The sequence below is a fragment of the Culex quinquefasciatus genome, chromosome 3, assembly GCF_015732765.1.
Source record: "Culex quinquefasciatus strain JHB chromosome 3, VPISU_Cqui_1.0_pri_paternal, whole genome shotgun sequence".
Taxonomy (NCBI): domain Eukaryota; kingdom Metazoa; phylum Arthropoda; class Insecta; order Diptera; family Culicidae; genus Culex; species Culex quinquefasciatus.
Window position 1 is genome coordinate 137,227,002 of NC_051863.1, and position 27,807 is coordinate 137,254,808.

The 27,807-nt window shown below is 35.6% G+C and overlaps 2 protein-coding genes across 7 annotated transcripts in view; both read right to left on the bottom strand.

The window, feature by feature from the left end:
- Nucleotides 1-93: 93 nt before the first annotated feature.
- Nucleotides 94-17,667, bottom strand: LOC6047261 (G-protein coupled receptor Mth2). 3 transcript variants are annotated; one of them, XM_038264460.1, is made up of 5 exons: nucleotides 16,908-17,667; nucleotides 16,709-16,838; nucleotides 3,297-3,719; nucleotides 2,876-3,236; nucleotides 94-397 (listed from the first exon to the last, which is right to left on the bottom strand). In XM_038264460.1, exons 1-5 carry the CDS (start codon nucleotides 17,379-17,381, stop codon nucleotides 241-243), a joined length of 1,545 nt encoding a protein of 514 aa, XP_038120388.1. In that variant the 5' UTR covers nucleotides 17,382-17,667; the 3' UTR covers nucleotides 94-240. The 3 variants fall into 3 exon arrangements, with proteins under 3 accessions (XP_038120388.1, XP_001864343.2, XP_038120389.1); XM_001864308.2 differs by lacking the exons at nucleotides 16,709-16,838; nucleotides 16,908-17,667 and adding exons at nucleotides 3,885-4,020; nucleotides 9,800-10,838; XM_038264461.1 differs by lacking the exons at nucleotides 16,709-16,838; nucleotides 16,908-17,667 and adding exons at nucleotides 3,885-4,020; nucleotides 9,800-10,871 and having other exon boundaries at nucleotides 287-392.
- Nucleotides 17,668-22,827: 5,160 nt separating this feature from the next.
- LOC6047258 (G-protein coupled receptor Mth2) overlaps nucleotides 22,828-27,807 on the bottom strand; it is a 41,414-nt gene continuing 36,434 nt past the window's right edge. For 2 of the 4 annotated variants that reach the window (XR_005278469.1, XR_005278470.1), the window contains exon 9: nucleotides 23,560-23,645. Coding sequence is in view for 2 of the 4 variants with exons in the window: in XM_038262940.1 (XP_038118868.1) it covers nucleotides 23,346-23,645 (300 nt within the window). In the remaining 2 variants the exon portion in view is untranslated. Of the gene's footprint in view, nucleotides 23,646-27,807 lie in introns of all 4 variants that reach the window. The other 2 variants (XM_038262940.1, XM_038262941.1) reach the window with 2 other exon arrangements.

A 27,807-nucleotide genomic window follows, 5' to 3' on the forward strand; every position in this document is an offset into this window, starting at 1 on the left:
TGGGATTTATTTTACTAAAAGTAGTATTGAATCCTTGTTACTGTTGTTTTTAATGTCCAGGAAATTTCACAGAAAAATAAAACTTCAAAATCATCTTAAAGCAGTCAAAAGCATTATTTGGCATTACCCGCTAGTACATACATAAGAATCACAAATATCCCTCTTAATATATGGCACATACGTCCCCTCGCACGGAGAGAGGGAGAGAGCACTACTTTCATCCGGACACGTGTGCGCGAACTATGCCTGTGAATCACTGGACGTTGTACGGTTCAGGGGAATTGCGCCTTCCCTCGTGGTTGCTGCGGCGGCTGCGCTTGCGGTGGCGGTACACGTGGAACTCGTCGTGTTGAGCGTCGTCGACTTGGCTCGGCTAAGTGCGTGTGGGGTTCCTATTCTGTCAAATGGAAGCGGGGGTGAAATATTAGAGGAAAGTTCTGCAGGTTGAGTTTTCATGTATGTTGATTAAATCAAAATTTCATAGTTTATCTTGACTTAAATTTAACATTTTTGTCATTTTTTTTTTTGCTCTATGGTGTCATCCATTAAGTATATCACGCAAAAATCGGCCAAAACATGCTAAATAAGATTATCAATGCAGAAAAAATCATTTTAGATTGTTCTCAGTTGGTTAGACTTCTAATTTCATGGAAATTTTGAAATTTTGTTTGGAAAAATATTTTTTGCCCCCTGATTTTTCAGACCAATTTTGAAGAGGGAAGGGGGAGCGACATAAACTTTGAAAAATATTTGCAACGGCCTGGGTTTTTCGACGCGCCACGCGCAAAAATGGAAAAATGACGAAAACGGGAAAAATCAACTTTTTACACTAAAACTGCGATAATTTCAAAATTTCAGCAATGACCTATACATGTTAGGGCACAAAAATTTTTGTAATTGAAATACGCAACTTTTTGTACCCTAACATGTATAGGTCATCGCTGAAATTTTGAAGTTATCGCAGTTTTAGTGAAAAAAGTAATATTTTCCCGTTTTCGTAAGTTTCCCATTTTGCGCGTGGCGCGTCGAAAAACCCAGTTTTTATTTTCAAAAAATCTTATGATAGAGTATTGAAAACATAACATCACCATTTTTTTGATATATTATCTGAAATTTTCCGAGGAATCCGATAAATATATTTTCAGACATAGGCTCTTTGGTCCATAGACCTTCAAAACAGTATTTTAAGTTTTCATACGACCTTTTCAAATGTTGAGCTAGATTTTTGAAACTTCTTACTATTTTTCCCAAATAGCCAAATTAATCACCTTTTTTTTGCGCCTAGGACAGCTAAAATCGGATGAAATTGCGCGGAGATATGATTTTTAGAAAAAAGTGGTTTTTGCGAAAATCGACGAAAATTTCCAATTTTCGGACCACCCTAACATGGTGTAGGTCACCCTAATGGCCAAACAAAAAAATAGCCCGATGAGCCCGATCGGAGAACTTTTTTTCGAATCATGCTGTTTTCGTGGGGAATTGCTGATATATGATATCTCGTGACGGAACATGCGAAAAATGAGGTGTTTTTCAATCATTTGCAGTCTGAAAAGGTGATGAGATGGAAATTCTGGGTCAAAGGGACTTTTATGTAAAATCAAATGCCCAAATAAATGGCGTACTCAAATTTCCGAAAAAAGGTATTTCACATCGATAAAAACACTAAAAAAGTTCTTAATACTCTGTCATCTTCCGTTACATGTAATTATGAGGGAAATTTAATGTACTTTTCAAATCTACACTAACCCAGAAGGGTCATTTTTTATTTAGAACATTTTTTTCATTTTAAAATTTCGTGTGTTTTCTAACTTTGCAGGGTTATTTTTCAGAGTATAACTATGTTGAGTTGTACAAAGTTGTAGAGCAGACAATTACACAAATTTTGACATATAGACATAAGGGGTTTGCTTATAAACATCACGAGTTATCGCGATTTTACGAAAAAAATGTTTTGAAAAAGTTGGTCGTCATCGATCATGGCCGTTCATGGTCACCCGCGACAGACACGGACGACGAAACAAAGAGAAACGCAAAAAGTAACTTTTTCAAAACTTTTTTTCGTAAAATCGCGATAACTCGTGATGTTTATAAGCAAACCCCTTATGTGTATATATCAAAATTTTTGTAATTGTCTGCTCTACAACTTTGTAGAACATTGTTACACTCTAAAAAACAACCCTGCAAAGTTAAAAAACACGAAATTTTAAAATGAAAAATTTTGTTCTAAATGAAAAAATGACCCTTCTGGGACAATGTAGATTCGAAAAGTACATTAAATTTCCCATAAAATGACATGTTCCAAAAATTTTTACAGTCGAGTAACGGAAAATGGGAGAATTTTTAAAACTTTTCAAGTGTTTTTTTCGATGAAAAATACGTTTTTTCGGAATTCTGAGTACGCCATCAAATCGGGCGTCTAATTTTACATAAAAGTCCCGTTGACACACAATTTCTATCTCATCACCTTTTCAGGCTGCAAATTATCGAAAAACACCTCTTTTTTCGCATGTTCAAAAATGAAAGGGGTCGTACCGCCCCTCCGTCACGAGATATCAAAAAACGGACCTCGGATTCGTGATCAGGGACAAAAGTTACCCCTTAGGACAAAGTTTCACGCAAATCGAAGAGGGGTCGGGGCAACTTTTCCCGATTTCGTGTGAGTTGGTAGAGAATTACACAAATATTATTTGTAAATGAAAAAAATAAATTAAAACTAAAAGGCTAATTTTTTGTTCATAAGGTCCATTAATCAAATGTGAACATTGAACCCCTCGAAAAAAAAAATGATCAAGGTATTGCTATTTAATCAACCATAGATTTAAAACATTGAACCAACGATCAACAGGACGGGATGATATTTTTTTGCATTGCTTACCTTTTCAGCGCCAGCTGTCGAACCTTTTTCTTCCACACGAACAAAAAGAAGATGATCACCCCGAGCAGACAGTTACACACGTCGGTCACGTAGAACAGATATCCGTTCTCCCCGACGGCCCACGAGATCAGCTCGAACGTCCACGTGACTCCCATCACGACAAACAGCCGCAAGTACAGACTGAACCGGTAGCGATCCTTCTCGAACTTGCTGTGCCGCCGGGAGTCCTGCTTCAGCACAGCGTCCGTAGCTCGCTGGATTCGGATGATCCGAACCGCGGTTACGATGAAAAAGTAGACGTTGATGACCACTATGAGCAGTATTATAAGGTAAAAGTAAACAAACTCGATCATTTTTTCACCTGGAATTGTATAAATTTGTTAGTTTAATTTCGCAAGGTTGAAATAATTTCACTAATTACTGTTGATAAAGCATCTGCTGATTCCAATGTTTGGTCTGAGGTGTTCGGGCAGCAGGTCCGTTTTCTCGATGAGCAGCAGCATACTTGTTAGCGCAAACGCCGAGCCCCAGGCGTACAACGAGTAGTACCAGAATCTCCGGCGTTCGTTCTTGATCACCACTCCGCTGCTGAACGTCCAGAAGATGTCGAAACACATCACGTTCAGCCAGAAGAAGCTCACCAGAACCCAAAAGTAGAACAAATAGCCCACCACCTTACACGGAATGAAGCCCCAGCCCATGTTCAGGTGCAGAATCACCAGATAAGCGCAGGTCAGCGAGAAAACATAGCAAATCAACGATTTGCCGTGAATGTTCCGCAGCTCCGGCAGGCACGCATAGATGAGCAGGGTTGCCAGCAGAAAGGGGATGGAAATGATGATTCCTGAAATGGTTTAGGATGGTTAGTTGGATAAACTTTTGTGAAAGAAGGAATGAGAATGAATGCATTTTTCAGGAGTTGTCAGTAATCATTGAATTGAAAATAGAATTTATACCCAATTTCACAAAAAGTTCATAGTGGTTCATATTTCAAAAAATATATACCTACCAATTTTCATAGTAACCGATGCGGCCTCATGGGTGATGGGGCAAAAGTACAGCGCAGGCACACCGGAACTGTTTTCAACGTTCAGACAATACTCGTTCTGCGGAATGCTTTCGCCCATAAATTGCAGTGAACCAAACTGCGGGAGCAAAAACGCAAAGCAGTTCAGACAGGTGTAACATTTTTTTTTTTGCGGTGATTCGTTCGCACGTTAGAGTCTGAAAGCTTGAGCAATTTGATTTCAACTATCCCTCTTATCGCAAAATATTTTTTTGGTTCTTTTTTTCAAGATATCTTGAATTGAGTTTTGATATGAAATTATATTTTAAGAAATTCTTGAGATTTTTAACAACATTTTCGATTTTTTTATCTTTTGGTTTATTTTAGTTTTATTATTTTTTCAAGTCTAAACTAAAGTGTTGAGTAGGGTGTAATACAGAGATACCTCATTTTAGGCGGCGGCGTTACGCTTTTTGTTTCGTAGATTTCTCTTAAACCATACAATAATTTTGCAGGCTCCGAAAAGCGTTTTGTAGATCTGAAGAAAACCTACAAATTGCTTTTAAAACATTGCCAAAATTTTGCGTCGTTCCAGAGAAATCGACAAATTAGAAAGAAGATACAGCGTCCTCAAAACTCGTCTAAAACACGCTGAACACGCTGTATCTTTTTATAGGAGCAAGTTAGCACCATACTCTCTTCGAGAAAGTTGTAGAGCATCTTTCAGAGTATTCGAATATGAATCCGGTTTAAGTACAGCGTGAATCGCAAAAAATATAAATATCAAAATCCAAAAAACTGGTATTTCCCTTACAAATTCCCATAGAAAATTGAATCGCTGTGCGCAAAGTGAGGACTAAACCAATCGTTCCCAAAATTAGAGGAGTTGTTTAGGACCCCGAAAGGAACTGAAAAGTTGCTGAGCTCATTAGATTTGAACAATTTAATTTTTTTTTCCATACAACCATATTACACCCTAGTGTTGAGAGCTGGTCATAACAAGGAAGGTATGTTTGTGAAAATTTCTATCGTAAGAATTTATGAATCAATTTATGAAGAAAAAAACTGATCGAAAATTTCGGCATGTTGTAGGTAGATATTGATTATGACCATTCAGATAAAAATTCTACATAAAGTTGGCAACTAATTTTGATTTTGGTTCTCTGAATTTTCCAACTCCAAATCTAACTCTGATCTCTAAGCCTGGCAGAAGAGCCAACTTTAGAAACTCTGACTCATTTCAAAACTAAGTGTCCGAAGGTTTGAAACGGTGAGACAATCCAAACCTCTTATTACACCTAAGCTCCCATCCATGTTTGGCCAATTCATGGATTTTTGAAAAAGAGTGATTTTCCAAAATCTCAAAATCAAGGTTGACAAAAAATTGTATTCATTTTATGATATAAATTTGCAATTGAAATGTACTAGGTAGTAAAAGTAAAAGAAGAATAAATTATCCTTTTTCAACTTTTTTCATTAGCCATCAATAGAGGGTGACGAGTGGGAATTCCCGGGAAAAAAATCCCGGGAAATCGACAATTTTTGGCCCTCTCGATTCCCGGGAAATTCGGTCGAGACTCCCGGGAAATTTTAACCTTATAAATATCGAAGCAAAATTTTATTTATAAAATAATCAGAAAATCAATTGAAAAATTCAAAATTGTTTACAACATTGAATGTTTAATGTTCGATATTCAAGTTCGAATAAACCAATGGTTATCTCATCTTCTTATTCAGAAAGTGTAAATTTTAACTTGTCAAAAATTCCAATAACTATACACACTTAGATTTTTATGCCGAACTTCGGCAAAATTCTGCCGAAATCAGAACAACTTATCGCTCGGCAGAAATATATGCCGAATCTCGGCAAAATGGGAGTCATTCTACCGAATTCTCGGCGAAAAATGACAGTTAATTTGCCGAAGTTCGGCATTTTTCTGCCGAAAAATCAGTTGTTCTGTTTTCGGTAGAATTCTGCCGAGCTCGAAAATCAAAAATGACTGTGTAATTGAGAAAGCCAAAAAAATGTGGACCCCAAAATTTTTCTTAAAATACAAGCTCTTCCCGGCAAACTTCGTCCTGCCCTTTTTTGGTTTCCTGACGTTTCTTGCTTGTTTGCTAATTCAGCCTCCTGTGATCAAAATTTGATTTCACGCAGCTTTTCCCATGCAATCTGCAGATTTTCCGGAATCGGTTCCAGAGTGGCCAAAGTTGTCACTTTTTGGCGTAAGAACCTTCCTTGGGCTTATACGAACCCAACGCAACAAAGAGCACCTCGATCCGACGCTCCGTATTGAACTGATTCGCGTTCGAACAAAACCGTCGAAATTTTTTATATATATAGATATTTAGCAGTTACACCTAAGAGAGAAAAGCTTTTTCATGTTGAGATTAATTTCCATATCTTCTCTCGAGCATAGCAATCCTCATAATCTAGTTGTTTTTGTGAACATTTGGGTTTTCCTGATAACTGTAAATATGTTTTCAATAAATATCTACAGTTACCTTTAAAAATTAAAAAAAACTGTTTTTTTTTTTATTTGAGTCGTTGTTTATTATTAGCATTAGCATTAGCATTTTAGGACGCCTTATCAACGGATGGCTCCACAACGCTTATCCCACTGTTTGGTGTGGTTGTATTAGACCCTCATTCGGAATAATAATCCAACACGGGAGATAACATATCTTCATCTTTTGATGAGTGTGTAATACTACCCAGGGCATAAGGGGGTGCTTGCCGGGTCTAAGCTATCCTTTGGGGAACGGAAGGAATATTAGTAAACACCTATCGAAAGTGTGATTTAAGTCGTTGTTTATTATATTGCAAAGTTCCCGATACTGGGAAATAAGCTATTTTTTTGCAAAAATCTAATTACAAGTTTGTGCAACTTTTGAAAAATCACTCAGTGCAAATTAAGATTCGTAAATATTTTAAAGTACAATTTTGCGTCTTAAAAAGTGCAAGAAACGATTATGTATTTACAGATTCAGAAAAAAAATCAAAAGGTAAATAAAAGGTAGGTGAAATATTTCCAGCTTCTGCTGGGAAGTGCGTAATTCGGTATTAATTACAAAAAAAAGGTTTTATATAGTTACTCAAAATGATGAGGCTACTTAAATTTTGTAACTGAATTCATTGAAAAGAAACAAATTTGTTACTTTTCATGTTAAATTTTTGGCACGATTGGCATAGTCAAAAAAACTCCCGGGACCCGGTAATTCCCGGGAAATGGCCAAATTCAACTCTCGATTCCCGGGAAATTGCCATCAAATAAGCAAATATTTTTTCGCAGCGAAAAAAATCTTCCAAAGATTTTGCTTCAAAGAAATTCATGATTGGACAAATATTTGCTGAGACACATTCTCTGAAAGAAAAATAAAACAAACTGGAAAAATGCTTTTCTGATTGTAACCCAAATAACGTCGAATATTCAAGTGTCGATTTCCTAGCAAATAATGGACTAATTTTCAATGTAAAAAAATAAAAATGGTGGAATTTTCAGATACGCTTGGTCAGACCCCCCACCCCTCCCCCCCTAGAGCGTGACATACTTTATGGATGACTCCTTATGAAAATGTAATGTTTTCTCGAAAAACCAAAAAAATATTGTTTTTCCAATAGGGGTATCAAATGATCGGAATTTTTCATACATTTCGAAAGTTATAACATTTTTTTTTGAAAACACTCAAAATTTACACAAAACTATGTCTTTTAGAAAAAAAAATACTCAAAATTTCAGTGTTTTACAATATGGGTATCAAATAATCGGGATTTTGGAAGCAATCAGGGTTGTTCAAATATCAAAATATCAGCTCTCAGCAACTACAATTATCCCGCCTGAATAATCATGCCTCAAATACAACTGCTCTTTTCTCCTCATCGAAATTCTCAGCGCCGAATATAGCCGAACACGTTTTCGTGTTTACCCACTCTCGATTGACATTTTGATCGGGATTTTTTTCATACATTTCGAGAGCAATAACGATTTTTTTTTGAAAATGTTCCAAATTTTCACAAAACTACGCATTTTTGAAAAAATACTACAAATATTTTTTTTAACTAAAAAGATATCAAATGATTTAGATATTTTTGTACATTTGTAAAGTAATAACTTTTTTAAAATACTTAAAATTTTCACAGAACTACGTATTTTGACAAATATATTAGTTTTTATAATACAATATGAATTGCGGTTGCTCGAAAATTTTCAAAAATATATACATTATATAAGCTACGGAAATTGCTTTCCGCATAATTGATCGACGCCACCAACATCGTCAGCACAGCCGACAACAGTAACCCAAACTGCGAACAAAGCTAAACTTCGTTTACCTCGCCGCGATTAAAGCAAGTAGCTCGATTAATGCACTGTAAGCAAAACCTCAGTACCTCGTGTGTGAGGCTCTGGGGGACTTTTCGATCATAATAAAATCAGAACGTTTTGGACAGTCTAACACAACGCGTCGGCGTTATTTATATCGAAACTTCCCCTCTTTCATAATGGGATTTTTATAACTTATATTTTGATTATTTGTTCAAACTTCGTAGTTTTGTAAAAATTATGAGTATTTTCAAACAAAAATATTTCTATCGAAGTGTATGAAAAATTCCCGATCATTTGAAACCCATATTGTGGTAAACTAAAAAAAAAATTGGGTGTTTTTCCGAAAAGACGCAGTTTTGTGAAAATTTTGAACATTTCAAAAATGTGTGTTATTACTTAAGAAATGTTTGAAAAATCATGAATGTAAAAACTGATTTTTTTTATTTTTTTCGATATACGTAGTTCTATGAGAATTTTTTGTATTTTCAATAAATTGTGCTATGTATTGCCTTCGAAATGTATAAAAAATCCCGATCACTTGATACCCACGTAGTAAACATTGATTTTTTTGTATTTTTTCAAAAAACTTAGTTTTGTGAAAATTTTGAGTATATAAAAAAATGTGTTATTATTTTCGAAATGTTTGGAAAAATCCTGATGATTTGATACCCATATTGCAATAACAATATTTTTGAGTATTTTTCGAAAAACATTGCATTTTTAAAATACAGGAAAAATACATATTTTTGTGAAAATTTTCATATTATTATAACGTAAACACTATATTTTTTTTGAAGTTTGGATGATTTTTCATAGGATTATAGCCAATGTCTCCCATATCCCATAAGCTCTTTGCTTCAGTTAAGCACTGGGCCGTGCTTAAACGAAACAGCTGATCGAATTAAAATCGGGGCAGTGCAAAATGAGGCATGACTGTAAAACCACGCCATTTTCCAAAGAAAACGAACGATCGCCAAACAATCATATTACAAGCTAAATTTTATTCTGGAACGCTGTGCATACTCCGCCTTTTTTTGAAAATTCAGCTATGACGTCAATTCAAGTATTTCGAAAAAAAAAACACATTTTAGTATTCGTCACTAAATTTTTGTCCACTAGTATGACCTATTAGCCTTTTGTAAGGTGTTCACATCGGCAGAATCACTATTTTATTGAAATTCAATGTTTAGAAGCATTGAAACAGCGGAGAGGACCAAAACTGGAGCAAAAATGTTGATTTTGACAAAAATGGAAATGTAGCCGATTCTTCAATCATTGGCAGCATTTCTGTCCTGAAGCCTATTTTTATCTATTTTTCGCAATTTTTCCCCACTTGTAGCGGTTCTTGGAACTGATAATTACAACAGTTGTGATGATTGCCTTGAATAAAAGAAAGCTTTTTAGTTCATGTTGATAACTTTCAGTTTCCCAAGAAACATCAAGCCCAGATAAATTTATTGGGAGTTCGCAGTGCTACTACTGTGGCACAAGGGCTAATACTTTGAAACATGACGTATACGACACGTTTTGGAAAGACTAATTCGTGGAATTGCTCAAACTCTTCAGTGCGAACGAGCCCCCCTATCAACTTACATCGTCAACACTCCACTCGTCCAGCGCTTCCGGGAACATCCCCGCGCATGGCTTCTGATGAACGACTCCAAATTTTGGCTCCTCGAGCAGATTCACACTTTGCACCTCCCCACTGGTGGTGCTTACGTTGACCCGCACCCTAAACGGCCCGTCACTGTCCACGCAAGCCGAGGTGTTCCCATCACTGGCCAGCCACTGCCCCACGGGACAGCACAACCGGACACAACTCCGCAGCTGGCAGATGCAACCCCGCTCGTAGGCAACGGGAACATCAACCCTGGTGTCGAACCCCGCGTAGTCGTAGCTTATCAGCGCGTAATGCCTCGGTTCGTACTTGATACCGTCATGGTGGATATTGCTTTGCGCGTCAACCGTCCCCCCGCTTATGTTCACTGAGTCACGGAACTCACAAGGCAGCTGCCGCTGCTGCTGACCAAGACTATCTACAGCAAAACACAAGACTACGACCGCCAGCCAAAAGCGGCGCACTGATAACGAGAACTTGAGCAAATTCGTCATCGTACTCGTGAAAACTCGTCAACCGTACTCGCGGACCGCACACGTGCAATCCCGTCGAAATCCACCGTCGATTTGAAATTTCGCAGAACACTTTCGTCCCTAAAGTGACCGCCGTGAACTAATCGACCTAAAAATATCAATTCGCCAAACGCGCGCGCTCCAACACCCCTGCCACGGCCACTAATCGCTTTGGCACCTGCCGACCATCATCTTCCACGGGTTTGACGCTCTTAGAACCACAATACAGAAATTTATTTATTTATCAACACCCCTCGCTGCTTTGTGCTCCAGCCGAAATTGTTTACACAATTCCAGCAACCTTCCCGAAACTCGGAGAAATTCACGTTCCGACACCGGACGTAGACCATTCGGATGACCACCGGCGCTGTCTGATCGCGATTTCCCTCCAAAATTGATCGAGGAAATAGGGCAACGCCCAAACAAGCTAAACTCAAAATCACAGACACTCAGCGAAACGCACGAAGCTCGCGCCAGATACTGACTGACTACAGTTGGACTGACGGATATGCGACTGAGTTCGTCACCGGGGCTTATCTTTGGGCCGGTCTTCCAAGTGGGTGGTGGTAGTGTCCATCATTGCTTTGTTTGTAATTAACACCACCAGGAAAGGAAATTGTTGGTTGGGGTCAGTGTGGGAGACTTAATTTGCATGATGGATTCCTTTTTTTAGGAGGAATTTCCTTTAAAGGTATTTACGAATTAGTAATTTTTTACATCACTTAATTCATCAGCATGCGGTTAAGTCCTTCTTCACATTTTTGTGGACATCATTCTAAAAATATCTCCCGAAACTTTGCGGTGATATTGGCGGATTGTAGACTGGATTTTGTCATGTATATGTGATGGTTTTCTAGATCAGGTTGCCTAGGAATTGACCATTGATAAATCAACCAATTCTACCAAAACAGATCATCAACACCATAAGAGTCGTCCACAAAGGAGAAAAGCTTGGAGCTTAACCTCAAAGGTAAATAAACGAAATGAACTTTTTTAACAGGTGTCGTTGCCGAGACTTATTATTGTAAACAACAGTTTCTCAAAATGTGTGATGCTCAAAATGATGTTTAGCGAATAAAAATTATTGTAAGTGATTCCAACCTAATTCTTTCAAGGTCTTGTCGCTCGATTGGAACCCTGTTTTGACAGTTCGATTGGACTCCCGAGAGCATCATTTTACCTCTCCATAAAGGCTCTCTAGTTGATAAAAACGCCGAATACGCTTTGCAACGAGTTGAATAACACATTTTTTTGCAAAACTGAAAAAAAATCCTTTATTTTTTTTTTTCATGTAGGCGTATCAAAAGTATTGAAAAATATTTCTTGTCTATACGTGTGCTGAAAAGTTAAATTTTTTAAGCACTCAAATGGATTCTCAAAAGAACTTTTCAGTACTGTTTTTGTTGAACTAGGCTGTTTCTTTATTCGAGGATGACAGAAAAAGTGAGTAGTTTTACATCGGAATTGCAAATACAGTTATTTTCATGTAATTTCCAGAACACGTTTCTGCTTTTGGTAAATATGTTATTTTATCAATTTATCAAACAGACCATGTATTGTTGTTTTCAAAGCCTGCTATGAATTACATACAGTGAATACCCTCAATTCTAGATTAAATTTTCAAAACAACCTATCCCTCATGGGTTTCCTATGCAGATAGGGCCTTTTGAAAATTTAATCGAGAATTACTCAATTAATTAATGACGAATTACCGGAAACGGTAGGGGAAGGTGGGGCAAGACGAACATATGGGGCAAGAGGAACAATCGCTCGTACGGCTATAATTTTCAATTTTGATTACCGTAAAACGGGGTGACTTTGATAGCCGGGGTGACTTTGATAGGTTTGCGATTTTTCCGCAAAATGAAGAGTACAATTTAAATACGTACGGAATGGTTTCGAATCATACTGACCGTGGTAGAGAAGTGTTCAAAGTACCTCAAAAAGAACTTTTCATAAAATTTTGGAAAGTTTAAAAAGTTAGTTAACTATAGCTAAGAAAATGTTGATGAAAGTCATTATTTTAAACTTCTCAAAGTGTCATGATTTTCTCAATGAACATAATTTTGAATCGGAAAACGGAATGCATTTTCGGATTCTTTGGACAATTTTCCATTAGGATAAGGTTAAATAAGTTTGTAAATCATAAATAATATGTGTTTTTGAAACACAACTAAACAAAATCTTCAAATTTATAGGCAATTTCAGTTGAACAAATTTCATGTAAAATGTAAAAACTTGTGATTCGTGCTTCGAATTCAGTATGAAATGCAATTTAAATCGATAGTTTTATAAACAAAACTAGTTTTAACAAATTTCTGGCAAAATTCCGACTTTTTACCTAAATTTTACCTAAAATTTATATATATTTTGTTGAAAAGCTTATAAACTTAGTTAACTTAATATAAACATGGATTTATTTTTCTTAAAACTATATCAGCTACTTTATTGATGGTACATTTGACGTACAAATAAAGTTTGAACATCTTAAATATGATTTAAATAAGAAAAACTATGACTATCAAAGTTACCCCGGAATTCAAACTAAGAATTTTTAACGTAACTATTTTTCTAAACACTATTGAAAAAACTTGTTTCCAAAATAGTGCATGGACTTGGTGTGGCGTACCCCAGTACATGTTTTAGAAATAATAATCTTGAGAAAAACCTTTCCTGTTGGAAAATATTCCAAAAACAAATTGAAATCCTATCAAAGTCACCCCGGTTTACGGTATTTCTAGTATGAGGAATTGTTGCTAGCAATGCAATTAACTGATTCTACTACCACATAACCGCCAAAACGACGCAAACGCCACGGGCATAAGATTTAATTAAGTTTTTTTTCAAAACCTTTGATTTCTTATAATATTTGTAAATAAAAGTACAAAATAAGGCTTAGGGTTCGTTTTTAGGCTCATTTTATCAAAATGCTATTTTTCCTAGATAAGTCGTGTCCCTACCAATGACTTGCACCTGTTATAATGTATGATTTAACTTTTGGTTATTTTTGTTGAGAGCTTTTAAAAAATCTTGTTCAGGTGGGGCAAGTGTACCATATAGATTTTTAGTATGGAAAAATGTCTAATTGCTGCAACAACATATTTTGTTGGTAAATAAATACATGAAAGTACATACTTAAAAACTGATAAACAATTGTTAAAAAAAATTGTACATACTAAATATAGTGATATTATGAAAATTTACTATTTATCACCTAAGTAATTATTTTTTTCTCGTGAAAACGATCAAATTTTTTGTAAAATATTATTATTGAAAGAAACGTTTCAAATACATTCTAATCTGATGTTTCTAAGTGATAACAGTACAATTGTTAGCAAATTAACATGTTGTTTCATGCCTTGTTTCTCTTGCCCCAACGGGTTGTTCGTCTTGCCCCACTTGTTGGGTAGAACGTAAGGAAAATCAATAATGTTATAATCAATTTTTAACATTAAAAACAGGATTTTTTTTAAAACTTGTTTTATCAAATTCTTAGTCAAGACTTGAAATAAGACGATCATAAAAAATCCGACAGATTTTTCAACGTTTTTAATGGGTTATAAGGCCGATGCAAATATTTAAAAAAGTTTTTGTCCCTCGGCCCTGGCCGAGGTCAAGGGGAGGCAAAAAAAATAAAAAAAATAAAAATTTAAATAAAAAGCCATAGTCTTCACATTTAAACGAAAAAAGTGTTTAAGAATGCATTTTACACTAGTTCAGTTGTTTTGCAATCATTAGTTTTCAAAAAATCTAAGATCTGACAAAAACAAAAATTGAATCGAAAAAAAAAAAATTGCATCGAAAATTTTCAAAAATATTAAGATTTTTTAATAAACCCAAACATGCTAAAAATGTTTTTAAACGCAGGAGAATGTATTTAAATTTGATTTCAGCTGGTTGCACTTGAATTTTCATTGAAATTTTTAAGTTTATTGTAAAAATATTTTTTTGCCCCCTGATTTTTCGGGCCAATTTTGAAGGGGGTGGGGGGGGAAGGGGTGATAAAAACTTTAAAAAATCTTTGTACCAGCCTAATGAGCATTTCCTTAGCTTGTTACGCTTGCCCCACTTTCCCCTATATTGATTTGTTTTTTTTTTCGGAACTCTGTCATGGAAAATTGAAAAGAATCATAAAAATGATGCCTTCAGGATGCATAGGATTTGATATACTCAGCTTTTTTTTTCACTGAATTTGAATTGGTCAAAGTTTGAAAAAATGATTATTCTTGACATTAATTTTACTATAAACCACTTAGAAGGGATTTTGAGCGTAGTCACGTACAACTTTTTTCAGAGCTGATCCACAAACGACAGATAAATAGAGTAGGGTGTCCATTAGGGTGCCCAGAATATGCGACTTTTTTTCAAAACCTCGCTCCACAAGCTGATTATTGTTCCTTGACCTATTTTAGGACTCTGGGCCAAATATGAGCAAAATCGGTCATCATTTACCCATTGATACTCGGAGGTGAAGTTTGTATGGGAAAAATCGAAAAAATGTATGGAAAACTCAAGTTTCTTACGGTTTGGTCTACACGGTGCGCTACTTCCATCCAAATATTCTCAAAAGTGAGATTCTTATTGGAAATTTAATGCTCTACAACTTTGTAGAACATACCAAAGCTGTAAAACTCGATCCTGAAAAGTTTTTAACGATTTAAAAAAGTTATTTTTGTATGAAAAACATTTTTTTCACCAACTTTAGGCTCGGGTATCAATGGGTTAATCTCATCCAATTTAGCTCAAAATTTACACAGATGCTTAAAATAACCCAAAAAACCGTTTTCCGCTTGTGGAGCAGGGGGTCATTTTTTCTGGGCACCCTAGTGTCCATGTCTAAAATATGGGACATTCGTTCAAATCCTAGCTCCTCAAGCTGAATATTGTTCCCTGGCTATGTTAAGCCTTAAAGCCAAATATGAGCAAATTTATTCAACATTTACCCATTGAAACTCAACGGTGATGTTTGAATGGGAAATGATCCAGTTTGGTTTAAAATCGTGTGCTCTTTCAGAAAAACCATAAATATTAATTCAGTACTTTATTCTAAAAATCGGGAGGAAATCCAGTTTTAATTCCAGAAAAGTTATTAGAGATTTAAAAAAGGCATTTGTGTATGATAATATTAGTTTTCGCGATTTTCAGCATCTGGAATCAATGGGTCAATCTAAAAAAAAATCGTCCAAAATTGCCAAGATGCCTAAAATAATCCAAAAAATAGTTTTCTGCTTGCGGTCATTTTTTCTGGCCCCCTTGTCTGGAGACCTGAGTGAGAAGTTATGTTAGCTCATAAGCAATAAACACCGTATTAAACGAAACCAATAAAATCATAAATTCATTAAAACTCTTAGATGATTTTTCTAAAGCAAGACTGCCTAGGGCTATGACACATATCGTCGTGAATGAGCAAAATTAAGTCAAGAACGCAATATTGTGTAAGTTGCAAAGCCTCACCTCTTGATCTTCAAAGATCCGGATTCAATTTAAATCCTGATATTCAACAAAAAAAAACGATAAACAATCAACGTAGTTCCAATCTGATCGTGCTATCCTGACACTCCCTGCAAGTGCGACAACTTGCCCAAAAGATTTTTTGTCAAAGGCATGTTTCACTTCTGTATACATTTTTAATTGAAACTCTACCAAATTCCAAGACAATCCACACAAAAATTAAAAAAATATTAAATTTGGTTTTGTGACATGCCATTGATCGTTGTATATCAAAATTATCATATGGCGTTTGGATCCAATTTGATACCAATCTAGTAACCAATCTATTTTAGAAAAACTATGCGCTGAATAGTCAACCAAACATTTTTTATTATTTACTTATTTATAGCGCGATTATTTTTATTCATACAAGGTTAATCACTATTTTTATGCGTCAAAAATATGGTAATGACGAGTTATGAAATAAACAGTGGTTCCTATCCACCTAAAATATTATCCATTTTCTAAACAAAAACATACATTGACATTTCATAAATCGTATTTTGTAACCCTTGTAACCCTTGTGATCATATATTATCACTTAACAGAACTCTGAAATCAGCTATTTAATACTGTTATCTACACACTAAAATTGCATTGTTCTCTGTGGAAGAAATGATGAAGCTTGATGAAATGGTATATCTACAAAACAAATAAAAAAAAAACTGTGGTAAGTTCGCAAAAGGACGCAACAGCGTTTTGTAACAAGTACTGTTTACGGTTCGATCGATCGCCGATTAAAAAAAACAATTCCAAAATTCTTGAGATTTTTCTGATTAAAGTCTTTCGAAAACTCAAGAGTATCTAGACAATCGAATTTTGTTTTGCTAAGGATAAAAATCTAGCGTCCTTCTGAAAACATATCCTTAGGAATGTCCCTACCTATCGTTTTCTGTAGAACCTCATCTAGTGGATCAGGGGTTAACGGAAAAAGTAAGAATCCATCCGACTCCACACAATAATCGTTCTGTTGAATAGGCGTTTTTCCGTCCAAAGACAAAACATAACCGGTCTGAAATGTGTGACAAGAAACATAATCAGCATCATTGACAGGCTTTTTTTTCAAATTCAAAATACTAACACTGTTCATCAGCCATTCATCGGGTGCTGCATCAAACACATAATCTTCGGAGTATCGAATGACCACGAAAATATTTTCCAAACTCGTTAAGTTCACCATGCGTGTCTCGCTGTTCTCATCTTCGAAAGGTACTTCGATTTCGTTATACTCAGAATCATCACACCTTGGATGGCCATCAACATCGGAAAATGTGTAACAACACAACCAGACACAATTCGCCACCTGACAAACACATCCTCGAATGTAGTCGTCCGTATCTGTTTTGTTATAACTAATCACAGTGTAGTTAATAGTTGCGTAGTTTTCCTCTCTAAACAAAACACCATCGTGAAAGATGGTCCGATCAGTTGCATTGTATTCACCACTAGTAATATTCACAGATTCAGTGAAACGACACGGCAGTATAGATTCACCATTTGTGCCCACAATTACCACTAAAAATTGCAATAAAAATGTTATCACCTTTAACCGCATTTTCACGGTTTAAAACTTGCAACTTTACTCGACAAAGTCTAAAAACCGTTCAACGATACAAAGTACTGAACGCCAACTGAATCCAAACGGGCTAGTCTCATTTGCATAAAACGCTTTCCATAAACTGTTTTATCGCGGATAACACGCGCGCGCGCTCGGTCACTTTGCGATATGATTTCTTTAATAAGTTTCGCGTCTTAAAACGGCTCAAAAAATGAGTCACCAAACGCGAACCGACGAACCGATAGTGCGAGGGTATTCCTGACCTAGAGTGAAGTACGGCCAGTACTGTTCGCGTGCTGTATTCGACTAAACATGGAAATTAGTTTTTTTGTCACTATCAAGGACCACAGCTGTGTTATGAAAAGGAAACACCCGCAACATACATACAGTTGTGTGTAAAGTAAGTTATGAGATCGAGGGGAATTCCTCGCTGTCAAGCGTGAAGTGTCAGCATTATTTATTAGGAATTGTTTTGGGACTAATATTTTATCATATTAACTAAAATTTTATAATTTTTTGCAGACAAAAACTATTCAAAAAAATCCTTAAAAGTTTCAAACGATAAGTTTAAACCAAAATTGTTACAAACCCTTTTACATTGTTACTCTCCATCCTTATTTTCAAGACTCATTAAGGGACGCACATAAAGAGAAGGCTATGCTTTTGAGTAGCAGATATTTCGACTCCAAAATACACCACCAGGAAGAATATTTCATTCTGTAAACATTGAACCAAAGTCGTCTCAAATTTCGATAACGAGTACACCGTACAAACATAGGAAACTAATAAATCATCAGAACGCTAGGGCCCATAAAACGCGAGGGGTGATTAAAAATGTAAATTATGCAGAGAAAATTAGTATTTCGCCTTACGAACAAGCAAACCATTGTAACGGGCAGTATTTGTCATGCAATGTATTACCAATATGTTTGTCAAAACACAGTCACCCCACATATTTGACAAACCCACAAAATTGGATAACGGTTTTTGGTTTATTTATTATAAAGCTAGTATCTGGTCACGATAGAATGGAGGGCCTTATGTATATATTTTTGAAACAAAAAATATCACAAAATTCTTTATACATTGTAACATTCATGCCTACTGGTAACAGCTTTCAAACACATTAAATCTAGTTCTTTGTTCGCAAAACTTAATTAAAACAATCTGCACGGTGTGTTTCCTAGAACAAACTCAAGATAAAAAAATCGGCAAGTCTGATATTTGGCAACATGAAAGAAGGGCTCTTTCCCGACTTTTGCGGGGTCCGGCGAATTATTTCGTCGGGGGTCTAGAGCACCTTTTTTTTGAAGATTTTTTTTCGATTTTATAGGTTTTTTCTCCAGAAAATTCGATAGAAATCGATGGGTTCATGTTCATATCCATCAAATTTCTTATGAATGTGCCTCAAGAGACTCTAAATTACATATTTAACCTCAAATAAAAAGTTTCCAACCCAAATTTAACACTAAAATATTTTAAAACATTTTCGAATCAATCACATTGTAGAGAACAGTTTTTTGAACAATTTCCATAAAAAAGTAACAATTTTTATTCAATATAAGCAAAGTTATACCCAATTTGGTAAAATAAAAAGTGACTTTCTCTAATTTTTTTGGATTTAATTCCCATTCAAACGATGAACACTGGCTACTGTGAAGTGTCCCCCACTGGCCACCGGTAACCGGTTCCGGCGTGACCAGGTTGGGTCAGAGGATATTGGTATGACCTCAGATGGTCATAATTTGCTATTTTATGAAGTTTGATATGTCGCATGGTAGGGTTCTTTGAATACTCTGAAATTGTCCCCCTCGTGGCCACCGGTAACCGGTTCCGGAGTGACCAGGTTGGGTCATAGGATATTGGCATGACCTCAGATGGTCATAATTTTCTATTTCATGACGTTTGATATGTCGCATGATATGCTTCCTTGCATACTCCGGAATTGTCCCCCAGTGGCCACCGGTAAGCGGTTCCGGCGTGACCAGATTGGATCAGAGGATATTGGCATGACCTTAGATGGTCAAAATTTTCAATTTCATGAAATTTGATACGTCGTATGGAAGGGTTCTTTGAATACTCTGGAAGTGTCCCCCTCTGGCCACCGGTAACCGGTTCCGGAGTGACCAGGTTGGATCAGAGGTTATTGGTATGACCTCAGATGGTCTTATATGCTATTTCATGAAGTTTGATATGTCGCATGAAATGCTTCCCTGCATACTCCGGAAGTGTCCCCTCGTGGCCATAGGTAACCGGTTCCGGCGTGACCAGGTTGGGTCATAGGATATTGGCATGACCTCAGATGGTCATAATTTTCTATTCATGACGTTTGATATGTCGCATGATACGCTTCCTTGCATACTCCGGAATTGTCCCCCAGTGGCCACCGGTAACCGGTTCCGGCATGACCAGATTGGGTCAGAGGATATCGGCATGACCTTAGATGGTCATAATTTTCAATTTCATGAAGTTGATACGTCACATGATATGCTTCCCTGCATACTCCGGAAGTGTCCCCCAATGGCCACCGTTAACCGGTTCCGGCGTGACCAGGTTCAGTCAGAGGATATTGGCATGACCTTAGATGGTCAAAATTTTCAATTTCATGAAGTTTGATATGTAACATGACGGGTTTCTAGCGATAGCATTATTGGAACCGTTTTGGTGGTACCCTGGAACCGGTTCCGGATTGGCCACAGTTAGCCGGAACGTTCCCAAACAGTCAGGGGTAGTATGTAGAATACGTATGTAATGATTTACAAAAAATCCGGCTGAAAAAATTGACTAATGTGTTGACAAAAGCTGTAAAAATCATATTTTTTGGATGTTCCAGGTTAACGGAACCGGTGTCCACTTTTGACAATTCATATCTACGAAAACTTAAAGTTGAAGTTATTACCCGTCAAATGCAACTGGAAGCAACCCGCTATGTGTTATCGTTCCGGAGATACAGGTCCTCAAAGTCGGGGCTTCAAAAATGACTTTTTCGGTTGTAGCAGGTTCCCGGTGGCCACAGTGCCCAAAACCGGTTCTACCAGTCGGAATCGCAAAGTAGACATTCATTTGTGGCCAAGACATCCAAAATCGGTCTAGATTCCGAATTTTGGCAGCCAAAAACATTTCTAGGTCATATAGACCCATAAGTACCATAAGTGTATGTACGAAACGAAGACCATGGCCAGGTTAAAGGCAATCAACGACTAAAATTTAGTAGACATTTTTTTCATAAATGTAAATTTTTGAGGCACTTTGGCCACTAAAGCGAGCCAATTTAAAACAAATTTCTAACATTGAATGCCTGTACCGAGTTCCAGAATGTTCAAAACTTCAATGTTATATATATCAAAACTTGCGCAAGAATCTGGCCTACACGCAAATAATGTTGGAAATAAACACTTTAGTGGCCAAAGTGCCTCAAAAATTTCCATTTTTGTAAAAATGTATTTTAACGGGTTAAATCCACTTTAAATAATAATGCAAAGCGCCAGCTCCTGTTGCGTCCAATCAAGCTCATGTTTGTTATTTACGCCCACCAGAACAATCCATCCAAAAAGTATTTTTTGTTGCATCTTAGTGAATACCCAATGGATATTTTAAGGAAAATGTCAATATCGCCATTATCAAGTTATCGTCCCGTGACACTTCCTGTCATTTCACATCAGACATGTCACAAGATAGCACACAAGCGACGTAAATCTTGAATAATCAAAATTGGCTCTCTGCTTTAAATATATGACATGCTCCTCCCAAAAATGTTCAGAAATGAGTGATAAATTTTACCTACCAATTGTAAGATGTTGGGGATCTGGGTCAGTGGCAATAGAATATACAACGATGCTTTCTAAATCTAAACAATATTTGCTTTGGTCCATCTCGTCGTCTTCCATTGATGTTATGAATCCGGACTGCAATTATTAAATCAACCGTTACCTTCTTTATACGAACAAAACCCCATTTTAACACTTACGCCATTGATTGTCCAATTGAAAATAGAAACTTGAACTTCCGAACTCACTTCTACGAGATGGCGAATAGCTAGGTGAAAACCGGTGAAACTTGTCAGGTTTATCATGCGAATTCTGTTCGATTCCTCCCCCAGTGGTACAACAAGATCATAATACTGAGAATCGTCACATCTAGGATATCCGTCAATGTCGGAGAATTTATCACAGCACAACCAAACACACCGTGCCTCCCGGCAAACACATCCCCGAGTGTAATTTTCCACGGATATGTTTTCATTATTTTTTACAGAGTAATTAATTGTTGCATAGTTTTCCACCGAATAACGCACTCCATTGTGAGTGATACTGCTGTCTAAGCTGTTGAGTTCACCACTCGTAATGTTGACGGATTCTTTGAAGCTGCAAGGCAGCTCTTTGCCAAAAATAACTACAAAGCACACAGAAATGCAGCACAATGTCCTCCGGTAACTCATTATTTTCCTAGTTTCAATTAAATTTTAGATCAAAACTATTCCGAACCTTTTACACACGAAGATCCAAAACCAACTGAGTAGTAGCAAGCTGATCGCGCACCAAGCTTGTGTACAATTTCTATCGATTACAGATAACTTTAAGTTCTGACTCACTGTTATATTTGAAAGCATACCAAGATTCAAAATGATATTGTGGAGGCAAAATTTTTTTCGCGATAAGAGTTTCTGCGTAAATATTAAAGAATCCGTTGTGTTATGTAACTGTAAGAGAACATACCAAAACAGCTTTGCAATAAGGGGGTCTGGGGAGAGGTGATAATAACGGTTTTGTGGAAATGTTCACCGAACTCATTTGATTAGATCCCCAATTGAGATTTTTCTCCGAAAAGATAACTTTCTAGGTTATAGCTTTCATATCATCATTACGAAGCTGTCGTGCTAACTTGTCGTACGTCGCTTTTTGACGTTCCATGAAAAATGCGTTTTAATGTTTGACCTCGAATAAAGAAACACGAGAGCACGCAATGTAAACAATAACAAACACGTTTTGTTTGGCATTGTCCCAAAGTTTGGTTGAATTTGGTTGCCGGAGTCCCGAGTTAGAATTACAAATGTCTAGTCTAGCTTGTATCTGTGTCAAACGCGTTCTGGCCTGATATCCCTTTGGCCAGTTGTCGCACTTACATCAGGCTGTGTCCTTGGCTGTGTCAAGATAGCACGACAAGATTGAAACTTCTTTCATATGTAAAGTGACAAAAATGTACGGAGTTTTTTCGGTTTTCATTGAATATCTTGGGATTGAAATCGAATTTTGGGGTCAAAAGGTGAGGCTGCACAAAATTGCGTTCTTAACTTAATTTGGCCCAAAATGCACGTGCGACAAGTTAGCACGACGGCGACGACTTGTTTGTATGGAACGCGTACAATCACAAGTGAATTTTATTGTTGTTTCAACATTTATTTCAAAAGTATGTGATTTCATCTGAATGCCTTAATTAAAACACATTTTAAATTTGACTGCTTGCACGATTTATTGACAGATACAATATTTAAAGCATAATTTATAGTTGTGACTGGCTTTTAACTTAGTACTGATTGAATTAACAGTAAGTACACATTTTTGTTTAGTAATTTAGAAAATTTAAAACTATCATGGCTTAGTTTATCCTAATACATCTTGAACAACAATTTAAAATGTTATTATCTTTAAAGCTGTTATATACATAATACAATTACCTACAAGTTTTAAAGTACATAAAAATATTCTGAGGTTCTTCATTTGCCTATATCTGAATATTATGTACATATCAGAGTTTTTTTTGAAAAGGACCTATGAGCTATTGTCTTTAATATGTTTATAGGACCTATTCAAAAAAAAACTCTGGATATTATAACGCGCCTTCAACTTTTTCGTATTGTTTTACTACATTTTCCAGCTTAATACTCAACAGCTCACATAGTACACGAAAGCCAATACCACCGTCAATGTGTGATTTGTACTCAAAAAAAAATCATAGAAAAGTTCAGCTTTTTCTTTGGTTATATTCCTGTTCTCCGTCCGAGGTCGTCAGCAGGTCGCTCTCTTCGGTGGTCCGGTCCACGCTGATGACCCGCTCCAGGCTGGCTCTGTTGGCCGCGCTTAGGCGAACTGATTCAGCGGCTTGCTCGACTGCCGTTCCCAGGCCGTGCTGGTGCCGTTTTCCGAGTTCATCCGCGCCGTCGTCAGTGGCCTTGACCCGTTGAACGAGGAGGTTGTGGCCGTCGTACGTGTGCTGCAGGTTGACAGCGATTGCTCCTGTTCGCTCTTGCTTTGAATACCGAACCTGGAAGGAGGGATTGGATTAGCACGTGGAAAAAGTTTGAGTTTTTTTTTTGGTTTTGGTTAGTAACATGCTTAATTTTGACCTACGGGTAAGGGCGGTTAGTTCTACGCTACAATTTGGTTTAAAACTTATAAACTAAAACAAACTACATTCAAGCTAGTGTAACAAATCAACTTCACATACTGCGTAATGTTAGTCATGTTCGTGAATTGTTAGAAGTATTGACATTGGCATGCATTAAATAATCAGCATAATCAGTGTACTTAGAGTTGCGCTGACCAAAACTAGTAAAAAAATGCCTAAGTCAGATTCTAGGCCAGTTTTGAACATGTTTTTTTTTGTCAGAAGCTTATTAACACTATACTTTCTTGGGGAAAGTTTATATACTTTTAACTACAACGCATTTATCGGTTTTAAAATTTCATTTAAAAATAATTATTAGGATAATTATTACAAAACATTATTTACATTACAAAACTTTATTTTTGTTTTCCTCATGTCTATACAACAATTCCATTTGAAAAGAGCATAAACCGAAAAAAAAGTTCTCTGATCGGGCTCAACACTTTTCTGGAGGTATCTTAGCCAAAATAATTAGACCCGTATTTTTTTTTGTTTGGCCATAAGGGTGACCTACTCCATGATGGTCCCAAAAATTGTCATTTTCGTAAATTGTCACAAAAACCAAATTTTTCAACAAAAAAAAATATAATTCCGAGCCGTTTCAATCGAATTGAGCTGTCTTGGACGCAAATGAAAGGTTTTTAGTTGGACCTTTAAGGAAAAATAGTGTGTAGATTGAAAAATCTAGCCTAACATTTGAAAAAGTACAGTGGACTCTTTGGCTGTCGATCTTCTCAATATCAATATTGCTCCAGCTGTCAATAAAATTTTCAGTCCCTTCAAGAAGATTGCTTTGATTTTCCGTTCTATAATTTGATAACTCCCTTTCTCGACGGTCCCTTCAATATCGACATCGAGAGAGTTCACTGTAGTATGAAAACTGAAAATGGCTTCATGGCCGTGTCTCGACCGAAGAGCCCATGTCTTAGAATACTATTATGGGTTTCCTCGGAAAATTTCCAAAAAAATGGAGATGTCGACCCGTACGTTCCCGAGATATAATTATTTGAAAACAAAAATCAGGTTTTTCGAAGCGAATTTTATTAAAAATTTCTAAGCTACTGTGAAAAATGAGTTTTTTCGTAGATGGAAAACTATTAAAAAAACGTTTTTTTTTCTCAACATATAGATCCATATAAATGGTCAAAACTCGAAAACGGTGCACACAATTTGACAAAAAATGTAAATTTGAATTTTACATTAAAAAAATCTAAATAAAAAAAATTATTATTTTGTAAGTTTACTTTCGACAAATTAAAAAAATCACATCATTTAAAAAAAAATAACTTAGCCTAAAACAATGATTCAGTCTTGCACTTTAGCTCAAAAGTTTGTGCTTTTGATATTTCTCAACCGGTGAGAAATTCTCCCTGGTGGGATGACTTTGCTTTAACTTCAATATCTTTAAACGAATTTGCAACAAAATCATGCTTATAAATAAATTTTTATGAATTTTAGGATAAATTAAGCTAATGCAATTTGACGATAACAACGTATTGTCGAATGGTTGCAGAAAATTAATATCGAAGGAAACATCAACAGTAAAATATAAAAGAGATTTTGTAAAACTAAATTTTGATGGTTTTTAATAGTCTTCAACTTATTAATATTTGTTTTAAAAAACAATTTTTTTTATAGCTCTGTGATTTTTTTTATTCTAGTTCATTCACTCTCATTCTCATTCAATTTTAAGAGTTGATATGTTTTGTGGGTTTTGCAATTTTAAGAAGCTTTTAATTTTAATTTGACTTTCTTCTTCATTTATTTTTTTAAGTAACACGTTTTGGATCAAATGGTAAACATATTAGGACAAATAGAACGCAGCATTATTTCAAGAACTGCATATTCATAAGTTTTTTTTGCATTTGTAGTAAACAGTTAAATCATTTATTGAGAATTTCTGAACCCTCTACAACCCAACCCCGCCTTTAGACTAATTTTAGACCAATTTTTTGATCTTTAAAAAGCTTTGGATAAAAGAACTTTTAAAATTTTTATTAAAATTGTTTTATGTGACTTTGTCAATGTTTTTAAAAATTTCATTTTTTCAGGGGTCGACTTTTACTGTGTTTTTACTAACATTTCCTATTTTAGGTAAAAAGAAGTATGCAGAAATTGTTGAAGAGCAGAAAATATGAAAAATAATCAAAAATATTAAAAAGTGACTTTAAAAACATGAAAAAATATAAAGGCATAATGTAATGAAAGGAGGTGGTAGAATAGGCCAAATACTACCAAAAACAAAGCTATACTTAAGGCTACCAATAGGGTGTAATATCAAAATCGATTTTCCAGCACAGCATTTTTTCAGTTCCTTTTGGGGTCCTAAACAACTCCCCAAAGTTTGGGAATGATTGGTTTAGTCCTCACTTTGCGCAAAGCGATTCAATTTTCCATATAAATTTGTATGGGAATTTTTTTTTTATTTTAATATTTAAAAAATTGCAAGTTTCACGCTGTACTAAACCCGGATTCATATTCGGATGCTCTGGAAGGTGCTTTACAACTTTCCCGAAGAGAGTATGTGATTTTCGAGCAAAAAACACATTTTAGATGAGTTTTGAACACGCTGTATCTTTTTAAAGGAGCAAGTTAGCACCATACTCTCTTCGAGAAAGTTGTAGAGCATCTTTCAGAGTATTCGAATATGAATCCGGTTTAAGTACAGCGTGACGCGTGAAATTTATAAATATCAAAATAAAAAAAAATGGGTTTTCCATACAAAATCCCATAGAACATTGAATCGCTTTGCGCAAAGTGAGGACTAAACCAATCGTTCCCAAACTTTGGGGAGTTGTTTAGGACCCCAAAAGGAACTGAAAAGTTGCTGTGCTCAATTTTTTTTCCATACAATCATATTACGCCCTAGGCTACCAACTGTACGGATTTTTTCCATACCATACAGATTTTCGACCCTCTTCGCGGATTATTAACAAGCCGGAATTTTTTTAGGGAATTTTACGCATAGTACGGATTTGTACGGAATTTTAACAACCTTTTAAACATTGAATTGTTTTTTTATTTGGAAAAAGCTTTTGTTAACTAGACATTTTTATTTAACTCAAAATCAAAATCATTTTTTTTTATTTAACTTTGTGTTTGATTTAACAAGGGAGAGTTTTCCGGGTTTTCCTCAATTCAAACTGCATTATCAATAATTCTAAAGTTTTTTTTTTTTTTTTTTTTTTTAAAGGGTCCTATAGAACTATTGTCTTTCATATGTTGATAGGACCTATTTAAAAAAAAAATCTAGGATTGTGCTTTTAGAAATTCCTTACTAAACATATTTTTTAGCATTAGCATGAGCATAAGCATGGTTGAATTCCTTATTAAACATATTTATCCATTAAAAGATCCAATGGCTTTCTAAAACTTGTCAAAACCTTTGAACATTTGAAATAACAAATCTAGAGTTTTTTTAAAGGTCCCATAAACTGTCTATAGAAAAAAACTCTGGAAAAGTATTCGTGAAAACACTGAGAACGATATTATTCGTCAAAGCAAACTTGACATTTCGTAATCTTTAAAACGTTTAACAAAAACAAATTAAGAACATAATGAATTGATTCAAATCACGATTTATTTTATGAATACTTTTAAAGTGCAAGTCATGAGCACTCTAATAGCATTTAGTGAAATTTGTTAGCTGTAAAAACGACACAATTTTATATTTTGAATTCTCAAATTTATTTAATTTAATTTATCTAAATAATTCCTTGACAGTTTTTTTCATACCATGGTGTCATATCGGCAAAGTGTATGGATTTTTGCTCAGCAAGAGTTGGTAGCCTTAGATATACTAAACAATATAAATTCAAATTAAAATACTAAAAATAAAACAAGAAAAACATAAAATAAGCGAAGTAAAGTTTTTTGTAGAAAAAAAGTTGCTCAAGATGACATCGTGAAGACAAGGAAAATAACAATTTTTCGAAAAAAAAATTGGGCAGTAGAGGGCTGAATATTTTCTCAATGATAACAAGTAGAAAGAGGAGGAGAGGCTGAAAAAAAGTTCCTGAACATTAGTTGAAAATGGTAT